Below are 20,163 nucleotides of genomic sequence, written 5' to 3'. Positions count from 1 at the left end.
ATGGGGCATGTCAGCTGTTTATGGAGCAATAAATGCACACACACACACACACACACACACACACACACACACACACACACACATATATATATATATATATATATATATATATATATATATATATATATATACCACCTCTTCTTCAAACACAAGGACTGAAAAGTTATCAACAAACATTCATCATGTTTTTAGAAATTTCATTTTATGTCCACAACACCCTGAAGGCAAAGGTTCAGGGTCATGGTGAGTCTGGAGCCTACCCGGAATCACTGGGTGCAAGGTGGGGACCCACCCTGAACAGATCACCAGTCCATCACAAGGCACCACACTCTCACACATTCACTCACATTTAGGGACAATTTTGTATGGCCAATCCACCTACCAGCATGGGTTTTAGACCATGGGAAGACACCTATGCAGACACATGGAGAACTGCTCACAGTCACCCAAGGTGGGGCTTGAATCCATAACCCCAGGACCCTGAATTCCCTAATATGTAATTGATCATGTAAAATATTGCAAAAAAAAAAAAAAAAAAAAAAAACAGGGCTCGGTTTTGACCCAATCTCACTCTAATCTGGACATAACAGTCCATCTTCAAACCCAATCTCAACCAGCCATAGTCCTGGACTTCATATGAACTTGAAAAAGATGGTGTTAATTACAGCCCTATTTGTAAGCAATGCCAGCCTCCTAACTCCAGTGCAATCTCAAGAAACAAACTTAAAACTTTCTAATCAACTACATTTGTAGGTTTTCAGAAGTCTATTCCTTGAAGCAGTGCTCTTCTGTACAGGACAGTCCTGCAAATCTGTTCTGCTGGAGAATGTGTCTCTGGGGTCAAAGCACTGTAACAAATGAAGAAGGCAATGAATGTACAGAAATAATACATCCAATTACTAGGAGTCCAACAGAGACTGAGGTTATTAATCCCCATTAAAAGTGATTCGTCACAGAATGGAAAGTCAATCATTTATCAGTCTGCCTTAATCTCATGTGACTGTAAATCTCTGAAAACATACCCAGGATAAATATGAAACCAAATTTAGCTTTTCGAACTGCCTCACCAATATATTTATATATTTTTAAATGTTTTATTTTTATTTATAAATCATGCGATTAGGATATTTGTACAATGCTGTATGTTTAATTGTGCAGTTTCTGTTTTTGGAACTGCAACAACAGATGGAAATGATATACATATGGGCAGCTTCCTGAGACCTTAACAGTTCCACTGTTTGGATGTAGTTTATTTTGTAATAAACATTGTTCTAAATAGAGCCTCAACAAACTAACATCTATGGATTTTTGGCACCAAATTTCTCATGCTTTTCTTCACATTAAAAAGAACATCTGCCCATTGACTTAAAATTAGGTAGAATACAGAATACTAGAAGACAGATGGCAACAGTGCAGACATACACCTATACATACAACCTCAGCACTCAGCACTCAAGCAACCCTGAAGCAACGTACAGTGAAAAACACATCATTCTAATGTTGGCAAATGGCTTCAGGCTTCCATATAAACACACGGACATGGCATAACGTTCATGGGTTTGGCTTACTGGTTCAAGAGTGTTGGTTAGTTGAAGAGAGTTGAAAATATTCCAGGTTGATAGACTGGAGAAAACTGAACAGTCTGATCTCAAATCTGTTCTGCGCTGTCCGTCTCCATGAACAATAACTTGTATGACTCTTCCTATACTTATATAGACATAGACATTTTGCTGAGGCATATCTCAAAACAAGTTCATACCAGTCACTAAAGAGATGAGGGGATTAAATGTGTAATATTTGCAGAGCAAATGTAGAAGTTTATGGCTTTTTCTCTTAGGAAGCTGTTTAATAATTTATTTTTTGTGCAGGGAAGCAGTTAGGAGCAAATACATTTAACAATGGCTTCTTTTTTTATTTTCTTTTATATAAATATTTGCAGATTTTTATGAATGTATAAATAAATTCCAGTGCAGCTTGGAAGTAAAAGGTGTATACAAAGGTTGTGATAAAAAGCGGGGATTGTTGAAAGTGAGGTGCAAAAATATTCTCATTTATAAAAGGGGGGCATGGTAGAAAAAGTTTGGGAACCACTGCCCTAGAGAAACATAGTATAACAAAAGTATAAATATAACAGAAGCCATTTGTTACACTCGCCAAAAAATATTTGTTAGATATTGCAAATTCAAGACACTTAAGGCACATTTACACTGCATCAAACCTAATCTACTCTTGCTTTTCCATTTGGCAAATTTGATTCCAGGCACCTGGAACTGGGTACTTTTTTAGTCCCGGGTCATTCAGGGCTCCAAGCACGCTGAGCAGGGGCTAAACCGTAACGTGTAAACTTTGCAGAGCGCTGACTGGTCACTATTCATGCACTACTAAACATCTGTGTCTGCAGGAAGGTCACCTTAAAGTAGATGAAGTCACTGATTATGAGGGGTCTCTGCAACCTTTTGGACATATATTAAACTGCCATAAATTCTTCTCTTTAGTTCTGCATTTGAAAGAACATATTATACCGTTTTTCAACTTAAATAAAAAAAAAATCACAATATTCTACAAAAGTGTGTTCTGCTTAAATGCATTCTGACAGAATTCAATGCCTGCCCACTGGCTCCTTTTATGTGCTTTTCATGTCGGTGGGGTGTTATTCAAGCTCAAGGAAATGCACCAAATGACTGCCTGTGGTAATTGAATATACGTGTACAGATGCAGCAGATGGAGATTTAACTAGTAAACACTGAGTGTTCCCTTAATTATGTTCATTTTCATAAAGCCCACATTTGTTTACACTAGTGAAAAGAGCAGAGATAGGGAAGGAGAATGACAGGGAGAGAGAGAGAGAGAGAGAGAGAGAGAGAGAGAGAGAGAGAGAGAGAGAGAGAGAGAAATAACAGAGAAAAAGTGTGTGTGACTGTATGAAAAAAAAGTGCTGCAAACATGTGCCCAAACCCACAACTGCTAGCTTGTTTGACATCTTAAGCTGGCCCACAATAACAACATGGGCACAAATTATATCACTTACTCACTGTACTACTGTCAAATTGTGTGGTGACGAGAGGGGGAGGAACGTTGATACTATGTTACTCAAACATGCATCTTTAGTTAGTGGTACACCTCTGGATCAAGCACCTCTGGATATTATGTGTTAATAAATCATAGTACATCTCACTGCTGTTATGCGCCGAGTTGAGTTAGTGATGAATCACTGAAATCAGCTGCTTCCTCACACTGTGAATCTGAACTAATCAAACAGTCACAGCCAGTAACTGAACACCAGAAAGGAGCAATTAACGCCACACTATTCACATTCACATTTTAGTAAAGACTAGTTAAGAAAAAGCTTTGACATGTGACTCTCTTTCTTTCACTCGCTGTGTTCAAAATGGCTCCCTATTCACTATAAAATGCACTATTATAGGGAACTGAATTCAGGAGTGTAGTGGACGATTTCTGCCACACATGCAGATTTCTAACCACACAGTTCAGTGCATTCTGGGTATCAGCTATACACTAGTGTCCACTAGTGTACATGGGATGTACACTACCTTTTGCGCTGCATTGTGGGATTGTTTGAGTGCATTGGAAATTGTCCACAATGTTTTCAGACACTACCACAATGTGATGGAACCCCAAAGTAGTGCACTACATAGTGAAAGGGAGAGTTTCTGACAGTGCGTATGTGTATGTTTTGGTGTAATATAACGGACTGAGTTTATTTCCTCTCCATGTTATCCAAAATTGTGTTATTGGCCAAAGATGTACTCCAAAATACTGAACAACCTGCTGTGATTGGACATTGTCCCACAGTGACATTGATACTGAGCTCCTGTTGGCTAAACACAGAAGCTTCTGTTTCTCTGCAAGACTGAAATGGAAACATGCACAATTCTTGTATCACTACCGAGCCACACACACACAAGCCCTTACACACATTTGTATACGGTCAGGATATACTCATATATACTCATTTTATTTTTATGAAAATCACATACGTCCAAAATAGAAATTTTACTGAAGGAAAAAACATTCTTAATTTTTAATTAATGTCCATGTAAAACATTTTTTAAAATTTCAAGTATTTTTGGAGTGTTTCTATTGGTCCATTCCATTGTGACTTTTGCATCATTTGCTGTATTCAAATAATGTAGTAAACTAAAAATCCACAAAAATGAAGATACATGTTTTTCATTGTACAGTGGTAATATGTAAGTATCTAAATGTAATACAATTTAAATAAATTAAAATTGCTCTGCGTAATATAAAAAATTTGCTATTGAAGTATCTCCATTTTGAGGTTTGTCCTTGGTAACACAGTAGATTGCAGTGCACAGTAACAGACGATAAACAGGTCAGAGTTCAGTAACATAAGCAGTTTTCACATATGAATATGAAGTACTAGGACTGTTCCGGGGTGGTCCTTTCACACGCGTAGTGTACAATGGGAGAGTGTCTGTGTCAGGCAAGTTCTTGCATCAAGAAATGTTACGTGTGCTTCAGGAATGGGAAGGATTCCCGTGCAACACATGCAGGTGATTCTCCGGAACATTAGTGGCTCTAATCTGAACTAACAGGATGTTTACTTCTTTCAACTTATCAATTAGTTTGTGTTTGCTAACAATAAGTGCTAAGCATTTTGTCATGTTTCTCATCCTAAACTGATTATTTTTATTATGTTCTCGTCTAGTTTTCTTTGTGACAAATATGTGGTCAACAAATATATTTACCTTAAAAATTGAACACTGATTTCAAAATGGTTTAAGACAAGTGTGTGATGATTCAAGTGTTCAGTTTACATTCCAATTTGTTCTCACCTATGTTTCATTACTTGTTAGATGCATTAGACTCATAGCTTCAGTTCCAAACAAAAAAGTTTAACATCAAACAATTCTGGGCTTACGGTTTATATTTGTAAATTTGTAGATATTTTCTTCTCTGAACTTCAACCAAAGCTAATCTAGACACTCCTCAGTCAGTATCTGTTTGAGCATGTCAGAGCAGGGGGTCCAGCTTCAGCGCTCATGTCAATGCCAGGGGAGTGCAGATAAGTAAGGAGACCTCACACATTCTCAGCAGAGTGAAGCAGTGCATGACGTCCAACACACACCCACACACACATATACACACACTCATATACAAATACAAGAACACCAACACAGGGGGCTCTAAAGCACCCTTCTGGTGTGGTCTCTGGACATGTGTGTGCGTGTTACGGATCCAAATGGAGCGTAGCTCAGCTCAGATTGGCTTTTCAGTAAAGTCCGCCTTTGGGCAGACACGGCTGGTTGGCCTTGTTGTAATGATGCGAATGCAAGCGCAAGAGTTTCCACTGTAGCTGTAGTACTCGAGTGCTGTAACTACAATAATGCTAAACCTGTCAGTCAAATATTAAATCTCACTTATTACACTATTTACAACTAAGACCAAAATAAGAGAGATTAAAAAAATGATCTAAGTAACAAAATATTTTTTGTTAAAAAATTTTCAGAATTTGTATTTTAGGCCTAAATGCATAAAATTCGTATATATCTAATATTAGTGGTCAAAAATACAAGAAGATTTAGGTCTATAATTCCTTATAATATGTACTGCATGTAATTATTATGTACATATTGAAGATAATCTGTACTTTACTCTAACAGTATTTCTGAAACAGGATAACTGTAGCCTAATTCAATTTGATACTTTTACCTTAAATTGTAACAGAAATCTTCAAGTTAATCATTTGAAATGCCAGAGGTTAGTAGATTATAAAAAGTATTTTTAGTAATGATGGACATGTGAGTGTAAAACCAAAATGGCCATGGCTAGTTTATGTTTGTAAAAGGCACAGCTGATTAGCTGCGTTTTATCTCATTACACACTAAAGAATACATTCAATTTATTTTCATTTATACTACTTTATCACACTGTTTTGGAAACTCTATTTTTAGTAATAAACTCCATATGTGCCTTTATGTAATATCTGTAAAAATGATAATAATTAAGATGATTTTTTTCAAGAGATTTCCAAACTTTTGACTGGTACTGTAACTATCCTTCCACTGAAAAACCTTTATCAAACTATGTATCCTATTTTGATAAGCTCTTTTGTATTTACAAATCCAGCACAACAGGGTGTTAATTCAAGAGCATAACTGGGGTCATGTGACATGCTGCGGCATATACTGAAAATTACATTATAGAGTACTCACTGCAACCCACAGTAAACAGTAAACAATGAGGCAATGGCTGTCTGTTCAGGTTTAACAACCTTAACAGCTTTAATGGATTGCTCCTACTCACGTCTGCTCAATAGATTGAGTGTGTTTTTCTTGGCAAGTAACGGGAACCCACTGAGGGACCCCCAGCAGCACTGTCAATCAGTTTAAAACATAGAATCCAGTTAGCAATTGAGAGTAAACACCTAAGTGGCATCACAGCTAATCACAGCGTAAGTAAGAAACAAATCAGGAGGAACCTCTTAAAGGTACTATATACAATTTTGGATATTTGAACTCAACAGAGGGATAGCACAGTGGTGCAGCAGGTAGTGTCTCAGTCACATAGCTCCAGGGACCTGGAGGTTGCGGGTTCGAGTCCCACTCGGGTGACTGTCAGTGAGGAGTTTGGTGTGTTCTCCCCGTATCCATGTGGGTTTCCTCTGGGTGCTCCGGTTTCTTCTCACGGTCCAAAAACACACGTTGGTAGGTGGATTGGTGACTCAAAAGTATCCATAGGTGTGAGTGTGTGAGTGAATGTGTGAGTGTGTGTCTCCCTGCGAGGGAACACACCATCCAGGGTGTGTTCCTACCTTGCGCCCAATGATTCCGGGTGGGCTCCGGACAGACAATGAATGAATGAATGAACTCACAGCAAAACAAACACATATATCATTTCAGTTCTCCTTCAGAAGCTCCTCACCCCAAATAGAGAGATAGAGTGCTCACCAATGCTGGAGTCCCTTCTGAAAACATCCCTGTCGAAGATGTAGAAGGAGAGATGTCGGAAGTTGCGTGGGATTTCACAATAGAAGTCCTCTCCATAAAACGGGCTGTGGTCAGAAAGGAAACAGAGTGAAACTTTAGCCATAGATCAAAACTAACATAAACAAAGTTGTTGTAATTAAAGCAGAAATCACATTCAGCCTGCACAAACACATACACAAACACCTGAGAGGCTCTTAGAATGACCCAAAGGAGGCAGAAAGTCTCTTGTTTCTTTAAGACTAATACAGAGTTTGTGAATCTGTAAAGCAGTGGTTGCCAACCAGTCAGTCGTGATCGACAGGTCGATCTCCAAGACCATGCAAGTCGATTGCGATAAATCATGGCTGCTTCAGTTATGGCATTTAAATTACTATAGCGGCATCATTCTGAATCCGCAATGATTCGCAAGCCGCTTAAGCAGGGACATATAAAGTAGCGCTGAGAGTTTCGCTTTCAAAATGGGAGATATTACACAAATATTTCATACGGATTACATATTACAACACAGCGAGAGTCACATTGTACTGTGCTACCCTGTGGAAATGTGTGACCATGTTGTGCTTAGCACAGCCGCCTAAAGAATAGGTAGGATATTTGGATGGGCTAAAAGAAGAATATCAGAAAATGCTCTCAATAGAGGGAAGAGCTATGCACAGCATAAATTCCCTTATGCGGGCAAAGATAAGGTAAGTGAAGGTAATTTCAGTGATAATACATTGATTATAAATGTATACATTTGTTTCAGCATGTACAGTTTTGGAATGCTGAAGCAAAAAACAGTACGCTAAGATTATATAATGTACCGGAGGAAAAAAACAGGAGATTTCCTATGAAAACAAAAAATTGTGGGTCTGAGCATGTGCAGAGCTGTTGTAGAATAGTTATCAATAGGAAGCACAACATGTCAGAACACCGGTTTAGCTCTTACAGACAGCCTTAAGCACTACCACTACAGCCAACATTACAACTTCAGCTGTACATTAATGTAGTAAGTAACTTTATGTTATTGGAGGTGATAAGGACATACACAGCTTTGTTTTTTAAGCAGCCTAAGCCTGGCATTTACACTGGTAGATCTTTCATTTGTTCAGATTTCAAAAGGTGATCTTGTACGTAAAAAGGTTGGTGACTACTGCTGTAAAGGATTTCTAGACCTCACTCATAAATACCCATTGATATTACCCTTGCTTCCCTCATGAATGCATGTTTTCTCAGTTGTTGCTAGTATGGGCACACTTTCCAAAATGGCAACAATCCTGTGTAGCACACAATAACTCACATAGGAAATGACAATATTTAGAGTTGCTCCTCTTAAGATAACATTGAATTTCCAGTTTATCTCTGTTTTCTCTCTTTCACTCTTTTCTCATACTCTCTCTCTTTTGCATTAAATATGGAAGAAACACTGCTTGACCCGCTTGTCCTACACGATTACTGTCATCACGATACACTCACGTGGGTCTCCCTGATCACATGCACTGAGAAGGCCTTTCTGAGGTGATGCAAACATCCACGCCTCACCACACAAACACATACACACACATTGGCACAGAGAATAGGATTCTCATGATCTATGCCCACAAGGCATTACTGCACAAAATGACCACAGTCCTCTCTTCCTGTATACCACAATACATTCACAAATCAACCCACACACATACCGTGGTCTGACTCTAAAAAAAAAGTGAAATAAAACAACAACAGAAGAAAAAAGCAAAGGGATTTCTTACCATAAAGACTTCTCAATGATTTTCGTCCTGAAGACCTCCTCTTGGTCCAGGTTCACTGTGCAGTAGCAATCCCTCATTTTGTTCGGCCCTGGATATGGAGGAATATTCTTTGCTTCTCCTAAAGGGGAGAGAGAGAAACACGGGCTCATTAAAGAGTGGTTCGCAGAGGGCAAACACTACACACTCTTAAAAATTAAGGGTGCTACAAAGGGTCAATTGGGCAGTGGCATAGGAGAACCACGTTTGATTCCAAATAACAAGGTTCAAGACATGTGAGAGTGTGAAGAAACTTTTAAAGTTTTAAAAATCTTAAGATCTTAAAATTCTTTACCCATATAAAAGTTATTGGCAAAAAGTTTCATTATACAACCGAAAGTGGTTCTTCTTTGGCACCATTAAAAAAAAAAAAAACATTTGTAACACCTTTATTTAAAGGTGTTTATATAAAAAAAAAACATGCTCGTCCAGACTCTAAATGTGCCCCCTGACAATGCTACAGGAAATGCTTCTGACCTAAGATGGCACTTAAAGCACTTAGGGTCTGGTTGAGCCAGTAACAATCCTGTAACAAGTCTGTAACAACAAATGTTTTATTTCTTGGTTGATCACTTTTGAAGCACAAGACATATTGCAAATTTGACTGTGGCAATCAATTTTGGAGACAATTGTGGTCTTCTCTGATGAGCTACATGACCAGCTTCCCATTGGTAAAATTTGCCCTAGATCCAATATGGTGACTTACACGATTTTCAATAGGCCCTCACCCATTACTTGCTTTTGACTCACACTGTAGATGGATGGATGGATGGATGGATGGATGGATTGTTGGATGGATGGATGGATGGATAATCACATTAATGACAGTGGAGTCCAGAAGCAAAAGACATGTACGTGTGTATGTCTGAGTAAGGGGCTTTGAAAATATTCTCAGCCAAAAACTGGAGTTTTAACCATACTACATGTAATGCAATTCTGCAGAGTTCTGCAACAGTAAGAACTAAACAATTCACAACTACAGCCAGACAGCACAATATCAAAATGAACCACTCTGAAGATTTGTTTACAGCAGACGTGTAATATATTTAGAACAGCAGAGACACTATTCTTCTGGATATTCTGGTTTAAGCACTGAACACTAGTGCTTATATTCACATTGTACTGAAGTGAGCACATATGAGCACGATGCTCATAGTACACAGAAATATAGTTTGTCCTTAATTCATGGCCTGGATCAAGCTGGCAGTAGTAGCAGCATGTGTTTATATGACACTGAAGAGCAATTCTTCCACTTCTGTGAATAGAGGAACAGGCCGTGGAGAGTCAGTGTGCAAGGAATCGATGAATCATCTGCTTTTCCCACTCTGGAGTTCTGACTCAAAGCAGACGCTAACGGTCCAGTCATGGGATTCACACAACCAAACATAGCGCGGTTTGACATGAAAAGGAACTATATTCAGAGGGACATTGCGAAAGCAATGGAGCTGCAATGCATTTTCTCTTTCCCTTTGCTTTCTTCTAAAATGCTTCTCTTTCAAACACACACACACACACACACACACACACAAACAGAGATGGGAATCTAAGGGTCACTGCTAAAGTCTGACCCCGAGATGAATAAGCCCCCACCGTTCAGTGGAAACAGTGGTGCACACACACATTGAAAAACAAATAAGAAAGAGATAAAAAAAAAAATCTTAGAAGCACTAGCTTTAAAGGCAATGTCTGTGATTGTGAGGAAACAATGTTCTATCTGGTTGGTTTACGTTCAGAAGCTCTGCATCTTTTAAGGTGAAGTGGTATATTTGAGGAAAAATACTGTTGTTGTACATGGCTGAAATTGAACTTGTCTGTGTTTTTATTTCCTGTTTGAAATACCACAGAAACTCATTTATAACACAATTTGTTTAGTTTTGTAGCACTTTCTGTGTTTACTTTCATTCTTTTAGTGCTCTCCAGACTTCCAAATTAAGTAATCCGGAACAGCAAAAATAAGTCAACATTACTCACCTTTGGAGCAGGAATAATCATTTCGGTTTGTGCTTTTCAACATTTGGAGTTCTCTCCATAGTCTAAAAAACCCCAGATTCCTTTTCTGTGCTGTGAGCAGAAAGAGAGAGAAAATCTAGCGTACCAGACCAAGACACTGGTTCTTTTTAGCCATTTACTGGGGCTTCCTAAAAGAATTAGACCGGTTTCCAGCGCACAAACAGACTAGAGAGCAACAAATGGTGAGGAAACCTACTCAGAACTTTATAAGTGTTTTTTAAAATTAAGATCAACGTCACATTTAAATTTTATATGGGAACAGTGGGCCAACGCAGATATTAAATATTAAGTATATATATATACACACTGAGTATCTCTAATGTATCTAATGTAATCACTTAGATCTGCAAAAATCCACAGGTGTTGGATTTTTTTCCACTGTGAGAAGACAACTCAATATTATGAGTCTTAAAATGTGTAGAGCTCTACACATTTCAACACTCTGTGAGTCTTGAAAATTAGAAAAGAGAACTAACATATCGAATGATTTTTGGACGAACCATGCAGAGATTTCTGTCTCATGGTTTTGAAAAATGTGTGTGTGTGTGTGTGTGCGCGCTTTAGAACAACATTCACTGCACAGGGCAGTGTTTAGTTTTGGTATATTTGTCAGGACAAAAAAAAAACATGTCCTGCTAAGGTTAGCATTTGGTGTACTGTTAATTAGCTACATGTGTCATTATGTCTGTGGAATGTCCTAACATGCATAGTGGAACCAACAAATGTGTGCGTGTGCATATGTGTGTGTGTGTGTGTGTGTGTGTGTGTGTGTGTGAGTGTGTGTGTGTGTGTGTGTGTGTCTGTGTGTGTGTGTGTGTGTGTGGTAACAGAAAGAATCTGTGTGGGATATTTCCTTTATGGACTCAAAACCCGCAGCCATGTGTGACAACACTCCCAAGTAGAAGAATGTGGTCTGTCTGGTCACACACTCACAAATGTACATACAGGAACACAATGATAGAACAGTTCAAGAGGAAGAATACCATACTTTTGGAGGAAGTAAGGATGTACTGTGGTGTGTGTGTGTGTGTGTGTTTGGTTGTGTGCGTTTTTGTGTGTTTGCCTGCATTTGTAAATAAAATAAAGAAACATATTGTAAAATATTGTTCACATAACAATAACACTTCACGTCAAGCATGGTGAGCTTTTATTGAACTCTGAGAACGCAGAAAGAATGTATAGATGAAGAAGGAATGGATCCATCAGTGATTTAGCAATCATCTTTCTTTTGGCCAGTGATAATGAATGCGGCAGGAACTGATTAACAGCACTTTCTGCAAAAACAAAACTATAACACACAGCACAAGGAGATCCACTTACGTTCACAGAAGCAGAAGCTCGTGTGTGTGTTTGTGCGATGCAGTTCAAGACCATGTTTAGCTTATAGGATTAATATGTGCTAAATAAAGGAGTACAGGAGTAACAATAAATTGGAATAAGTGTTTAAGTACTTAAATCTGTTTTTAAAAAGTTCTGGTTGAATATTTGACTAATACAATACAGTGATTCATTTAATCATTTTTTAATTTTGGATCTGGAGCCTACCTAGAATTACTGAGCGCACAGTAGGAACACATTTGATGATGTGGCAGTCCATTGCAAAGCATCATAAATTAACTTATTCACTCACACACTCATACTGGAGGGCAATTTCACACAGCCAATCTACCTACAAATTATTTCTTAGACTGTGGGAGGAAACTCGAGCACCCGGAAGAAACACGCAGACACAGGGGGAACACACCAAACAGCTACACTACCTGCAGCATCACTGTGCTTGCCACCCTGTTATAATACATAAAGGTTAAAGATAAAAAAATAAATAAATAAAAATGAATACAGTGTGTGTGTGTGTGTGTGTACAATAACCCACAATAAGCACAATAACCCTCACCGTAACACTCATTATGAAATTACAGTCATTTAAAGACACAGTTCAACATTTCAGTAATTAAACCCCATGTTTTGAACAGCCACCACTTAGCCCAGTTTATCATAATGACCTGGAATCTTCAGGCACTGATAGTTGGCTCCTCTCAAAAGCAGATGAGCCTCTTCAAAGCTCAAGGGTAGTATGTGACGTAAACTGTAGCACCGCAAAGCTTTATATGGAATTTAGTCTCAAAACATTTAAACATCCAGGCTGGATTCGCTACAGCTGGCGATTAAATAGTGTAGACCTACTTCGTCCGATAAACAGTTCAATACAAATCTAATGTATAATCCAAACCTAGAGTAAGTCAAAACAAATTCAGTTTCTAATGTTCTAAGGATCTATTTAAAGACAATGTTGAACCAATGTCCTCACAGCAAAACACCCCCAACCTTTGCATCTTTTAAGCTGGTTATGTCTGAATAAAAAACAGACTGTAGAGTGTACGTGGCTGAAATGTAACTGTCTGTAAGTTTTTATTCTCTGTTTAAATTACCACAGATACTCATTTGTAACTCAAGCTGTTTCATTTTGTAGCAATTGTGGTCTGTGTTTTTTAGTATCATTCAGTAAGCGGTCTCCCAAATGTGGTGTCAATTCCACTTTAAGTAATCTGTATAACCAAAATAAAAATGTCAATATTACCCATCTATGGAGCATAAATACAGAAACATCCTCATCGCTTTTCATGCTTTAAAACATTCAGAGGTCTCGCCGCCATCCAAACACCCCCAAACGCCATTTCTCAGTCAGTGAAGGATAGAAAAGAAGCCTGATCCATTTCAGAACGAGACCATTATTTTTTCCGAGCTAGGGCTGTGTACAAGCACTGGAGCTGTTTCCAGCATGCAAACAGAAGAGAGGGCTAGCAAATGGTGAGGAAACATCCTCTGAATTTTATTAAAAATAATTTTTGTTTGTTTATTTATTTATTTATATATAAATATTTCTTTTAAATCATGAACATCACATTTAAAGCCTCTGGGAAATCATTTTGAAACGTTGTGTTTTTTGTATAATTCTAAACTGTAGTGTTATGTGAAACGTTTAGCAAAATTTTAATAAAAAAAAAAAGCAAAACAGAAATATGTTAAACACGATCTCTCCTCAAAAATGACCTAAATACTACCCTAAGAACTCTCTGAGAATAGTGTGGGTGTGGTCCAATAAACTAATGTCTGTGTGTGACTGACAGCTCTCTATAACCAGAGAATAGAATGCTGTATATGTTACCATAGCAACACACACACACACGCACACACACACACACACACACACACATTTCACACACAGTCGTTTTTACTCTGAACTGCGGTTGTCACAAGATACACAATAAAATGGCACAGGCGGTTAGAATTGGCTTTAAACAGCCGTTCATGTACAAACCTATGGATGTCTTTTGTCTTTTATGCCATGTCTGTGGTGGTGTGGTTCGTGTGATTATTACATGTTAACACAATTGTACGAACTAGATACCTTCTAGAGTGTCTCCAAATTGGTGCTTTGCTACTCTGCTGTACTGTCGACCAAGTGTGGTTTTTATCCCCGCTGCTACTTTGCTGTGCACGCTGGCCCAGTGTGGCTGCTATCACCGCTGCACTGCCGGCCGGGTGGGCCTCCCTTCCCAGCTGCTATCTCTGCTGTACTCTGACTTAATCCATTCATGCTTTATAGTTTTGTGTTCTGTTTGCTCTGTTTATGTCTTGCAATCCCTCCCCATAGATTGGTGAATAGCTGGATAGCTAGCTGGTTTACTAATTGCTCCTACGCTTTAGCTGACCAGTCTGTTCGACTCAGAGAGGAGGCGTAGCTATTGTAGGCTTGTGATTGGCCAAGTTAACACTGACATAAGCATTACCCAGAATTTTTTAGGACTGCCCAAGAGGAGAGCAGTACTGGTCATTTTTGATGATAGATTTATCATATTTCCCTTTTGTGTTTTTTATTTAAACTTTGCTGAATGTTTCACATAACACTCATATTTAGAATTATACAAAAAATGTACAAAATGCCTCTCACATGTTAACTACATTAGCACATTTTTAAAAATGTAGTAAATATTTATTTAGGGGTAAAACAATTTTGTACAATTTATTTTTAGCAGAAAATCTGCTGTATCATCAAAGGAGAAACTGCTCTGGGTGTGTTGATGGTGCCACAAACGGATCAGGGGAACTGTGACATCAGGCCAGTGGAGGATCTACAAACCTCTCAATCATTTCCTGTCCATCCTCCCGACACACACATGTAATCACACAGGTCCTGATTGGATTACACCTTTCAGGTCAGGCCAGAGACCATGGCATCATAGGATTACCAGACCGTACACTCCATGTGTGTGTGTGTGTCATTGAGAAAACTGTAATAACACTGATGACAAACTATGATCCATTCAGCCACAATATGTGCAGCTGCCCAAAGATGACTATTAGTTATTCACATTTCCAAACACCCCTGCCCTCAACACTCTCAAAACACATGCACACACACACACACACACATAGACAAACTGTTCTGAGCAAACAGAAGCCAGACGCTTGAGTCTCCATACCACAGGAAAACACCACAACAGGAAGTGCAACCCTCTTTGCCCTCATATCTGTTTCCCTTCTGTTTCCAAAGAGTAAGCGTGAGAGATAGATACAGACAGAGAGAGAGAGAGAGAGAGAGAGAGAGAGAAAGAAAAAAAGGAAGACGAAAAAAAAGAAAAGAAAGAAAGTCAGAGAGAGTTAAAATCTGGGTTTCCATCCAAAACCTTCACAAATATGTGCCATAAAGGAATATCAGCAGATAAAAAACCATCGTGGCATCGTAACCAGGAAGATGGAGGGATCTGAGTGGGTTTCTGGAGTTGTTTACATCAAAAACACACTTTATATCAAAAAATTTTGTGTCATTTCTGTGGTTTAGAGCTTGTACTTAATGTTTTGAGAGGATTGTAAAAAAACGCTCTCTGACTAATGTGTATATGTGAACAATATTCTACACATGCACTAAAATAAGAGTCTCGAGTTGTGCAAGTATGAGAACAGAGTGGTCATGAAGTGGGGAGAGCAGAGAAAAGGACGGAGAGTTTGGGGGAGTCTGTCAAAATCTCCTGGCCGGGGGGTGTGGGGTGATTGTGCGATAAAATCAAGCGACAAATAAAGCTGAGATTTTCTCAACTTTATGCAAATGAGATAGAACGAGGTGAAGCGTCATTCTAAACAACTGGCTGCAAGAAATTCTTTGAATCAATCGTAGACACAGGTTTATAAGTTCGGCCAGCTTCTGCTCTCTGTTGGTTTTGACTATGGCTTGATTCTGGCTGGAGTTTCTGCTCTGCTCTTGTACACAGATACTCCTGTACACATTTTCATAATTCGCTAAAAACTCAGTGGATGGAAAACCCACTACAGACAGCGCAGGAAAAGAGAAAGAGACAAATGGAGGTAAAAGAGGTAGAGAAGGAGAATGGGAAGAAAGAGGGAGAGAAAGAGAATGGTAGTGAGATGTAGTCTGAAAGTGTATCCTGTTTGCAGGTCATATTTGTGTTTGTGTGTGTGTGTGTATGTGTGTGTGTGTGTGTGTGTACATGGTGTGCAAGCATGGGTGCTGTACACCATAGGAAAAGAGACAATCAGAGGTGATAGAGGCGGAATCCAGTTGAAATCCCCAGGACAGTGCAAATTTGAAGAATCTGAGCCCACCAGCAAGCTTCATTTTAAGTATAAGGTCCAGTCAGATGTACAAAGGCACTTATTTGCATACATTCTTAAACGGTATTCACACTACGGCAGCACAATTATTTTTAATGAACAAGAATTCTGCGCTGTATGTGGGAAGAGTGAAAAAGCAGCTAGCTGCTGCTAATGTCAACCGAGGTAGTCTCTTCAACAGTTAATGGCCTTTATATTGAGATTGACTGTCAATTTAGCGAGCCCGTTTTAACCCTGTGGTTCACTACATACTCCAACTGCAGCTATGAGTGCTGTCTGTATTTTCTGTACGGCCGTAATATTTTTTTGTTTTTTTTGTCTTTGTTTGTTTGTATTTTGGTGTACTTAGTTTGGCACTACATTTTGTTAAAGCTTTGGGTCCTTAAAAAGCACTTTTGTAAAATTGTAGCAAGCTTTAATTCTAATTATGACACATACGTACACAACTGTAGCATTAGCAGTCTACCCCTAAAAACTCGTACTGGTCTACCAGGCTGGATTTACCCGAGCAGGGAAATTCTGCATTGACTCAATGCAGAGCCTGCGGCGTCAGCTACGCTGTTGTGAGCATTTATACATCTGCGTTGATGTCTGCATCGTTCTGCAATTATACTGCCACACCACGATGTCTCAAAAATCTTCTTCTACACTGTGTAGTACATAACGCAGTTGTGTTGTTGTTTTTATGAATATATGTGAGGTGCCAGAAGAAACAAATAAAAAGCCGCCACATTTTTCTCACATGATTACACATGATGTGTGTGGAGGAGTTTGTGTTTTTGTACTTCTCCGGTTCAACTTAAACAATGTCTGTCCGACTACTGTCCAATCACAGTCATTGTGGTCTGTGTCGATGCAAAGCTTAATTAAATTTCTGGAGAGGTGCGCCTCAGGCTACACCATGAGCTACGGCTTAGGGTTGGCGTTGAGAACACCTATTTGTTGTGTATATAAAAAACGCAAATAAAACTAACTGGAAAATTCACAAGTCAATTGATGTGTCTTTACGAGTTTGTGTCATGCACCAAAAAATGAAATGCCACAGCAAAGCTGCAATGGGACACCTACCATAAAGGAACCAAGCTAAAGACGTGTCTTGTGTGAGCATGTGTGCACATTGCAAAAAGAAAGAAATTATGTGCTTCCTCTGCAATCTGTCATCTGTCCTTATAAAACCAACTTCTAATCCCCTTCATCCCCTCTCACCCTCACATCACAGTAGATCTGACTCAGTTCTTACACCTCAGTTTCTCTCTCTCTCACACACACACTCTCTCTCTCCTCCCTTGTCTGTCTTACACTCTCTCTCACTTTTTTCAACCTCTGCAGCTGTTGCCTGTCTATTCCTCTTTCAACTGTACTCTTTCTATCCTTCTCCCTTGAGGGGTAGTCTGACTCATTCATACCTCCCTTCATCAAATCAAGAGGAAAAAAAAGAGAATAAAAAGAGCTTTCATCATGATTAAGTCACGTTTCAGGAAATTACATGTGGTGGTTAATGCGGTTGTGTAAAACAAGAGCCGGCTATATGTTTCTGGACATTTTGCAATTTGTGCTGTTTTTTTTGTACATTAAACAAAAGCACAGTAAAAGAAAAAAATCTAATTTACATAATTTTACAATTATGTAAATTACCCAGAGCAGTCAATCAGTCAGAGTATGTTGGATGTCTGAATGTTACTTCTCTAGGTGTGATGTAGCTTAGTCAAAAGCACATGTCCAAGCATCCAGTGGCAAACTGCAAACATAAATCAGACACCTGCTTTATTTCATCTGTTGAGATGGAAAAAAAGTAATTTTGAGGAGTACAAAGAGGACACAGCTACAATATAAGTGCAGCAATGACAACAAAACTTAACTGTATTTATTTAATATATTGGTAACTTCTATCCACCATTGATCTGGGAGAGTGCACATCTGTATTTATTTAATTTTTTTTTAAACACCCTCAAAGAGGTTGTGAAACCAAGTGTTCTTATGTATTAAATTAATGTGTTTTTCTAGAAAATGTGTGCATAGCTATAGTTCTGAAGTGCTGGTGTCCAGTTGAACCTGGTCTGTCTGACCAGGCAATTCACTAAACTGTGACACCGGCCCACAGCTCCAGAATAATGACTTGCACACAAAATTACATAGGTGTCAAAAGTCTGAAAGATTACACAATGTCTAAACAGGTTATAAACTGAAATATGTAGCTTTTATATCACAGTTAGACTAATTAGAGGCAACCAAAAGCTGTGCTGTGTACTTGAAAACAAAAATAAATGAATCGGGCACTCCACATTCGGTATTCAGATTTAAAGCCAGATAGTCTTGAGCTGCGTCCCCACTGCGCACTTAATACTAATTCTAACTATTTCTAATGTATGTGGTGTGTAGTGTAGTTACAAGTGACAAAGTTGAGTATGATAAAAAAATCCACAGTGCATACATTGAACTGATTTTGTACATATTTTGAACCCATATTAAACCTTTGCTTTATATCATTCAGTCATGCTCAATGTTTTACCTGTAAGAAATGCATACATTCATTCATTCATTATCTGTAACCCTTATCCAGTTCAGGGTCATGGTGGGTCCGGAGCCTACCTGGAATCATTGGGCGCAAGGCAGGAACACACCCTGGAGGGGGCGCCAGTCCTTCACAGGGCAACATACACATTCACTCACACAGTCACACCTATGGACATTTTTTTTGACTCACGAATCCACCTACCAGCGTGTTTTTTTTAGACTATGGGAGGAAACCGGAGCACCTAGAGGAAGCCCACACGGACACGGGGAGAACACACCAAACTCCTCACAGTCACCCAGAGCAGGAATTGAACCCACAACCTCAAGGTCCCTGAAGCTGTGTGACTGCAACACTACCTGTTGTGCCACCATGTTTTTTTTTTTTTTTTTTTGGTAAATTAAATTTACTGGACCAAACGTTAATATCTGTTCCATAAGCAGACTAAACATATACCATTTCATATGAAACCAGACAGGCCAATGCCATATATAGGTCACTGCCCCACAATCAGCTAGCATGCCTGACTAAACATACTGCTTTGTATACACTTCTACAGTTATATAGATATATTTTAAGTAAGTGTAATACAAAAACTTTATATAAATCCCTTCATATGTAACATTTAAATTTGCATAGTAGCACCTAGGGGAATACAAGGGTAGAAACACATAGACAAACATACACACAGACACACACACAAACACACACACACACACAAATGTGCTAAAAAGCAATTACAGTAGAGAAAACTGGGGCAGGAAGACTCCAGAGAAAGAGGAAGAGAAGGAGAGAGACAGTGAAAGAGAGAGAGACAGAGACAGAGAAAGATAGAGAGAAAGTGAGATGCTGTGTGGTAATGTGAATGAGAGAAAAGAGGAAGTGTAAACAAGTTGCAAGACACAAGGCTGAGCGAAAGATTGAGCGGAGGAAGACAGGATTGGATAAACTTAGACAATCAGAAAAATCACCAGCTTGTAGAAATGAAAGTTAAAATGCGAACATTAGAGCAGAGGCAAAGGGTTTGAGTGGGAAAACAAATCAAGTGGTCAATGTTGTTAAAAAGTGCGGGCAAAATGTTACTACCACTCTTTATCAGCTAATCAATGTGGATAATGATATGACATTTCTGCTGCATTTTGCAAACAAGTAGAAACTTGCTTAATATTCAAAATGCAAGTAATACAGCGGAACCCAATTTTGCAGCTTCTCTCAGCAGGCACCCAACCGTCTCCTTTCTTTTTACTTTTCTCTGTTAATAATGTGTCAGTGA

At 38.8% G+C, this 20,163-nt stretch overlaps 1 protein-coding gene across 2 annotated transcripts in view; it reads right to left on the bottom strand.

Moving 5' to 3' along the window:
- rasa3 (RAS p21 protein activator 3) overlaps window positions 1–20,163 on the bottom strand; it is a 78,587-nt gene that overhangs the window by 45,417 nt on the left and 13,007 nt on the right. For both annotated transcript variants that reach the window (XM_066660117.1, XM_066660118.1), the window contains exons 2-3: window positions 8,702–8,819; window positions 6,933–7,036 (exon numbers count right to left, since the gene is read on the bottom strand). In XM_066660117.1, the coding sequence (XP_066516214.1) occupies window positions 6,933–7,036; window positions 8,702–8,819 (222 nt within the window). The remainder of the gene's footprint in view (window positions 1–6,932; window positions 7,037–8,701; window positions 8,820–20,163) is intronic.

This window comes from Hoplias malabaricus, chromosome 2 (assembly GCF_029633855.1).
Source record: "Hoplias malabaricus isolate fHopMal1 chromosome 2, fHopMal1.hap1, whole genome shotgun sequence".
Classification (NCBI taxonomy): Eukaryota; Metazoa; Chordata; class Actinopteri; order Characiformes; family Erythrinidae; genus Hoplias; species Hoplias malabaricus.
The sequence above is the reverse complement of the archived record's forward strand: the minus strand, read 5'-3'. Positions and strand labels throughout refer to the sequence as shown.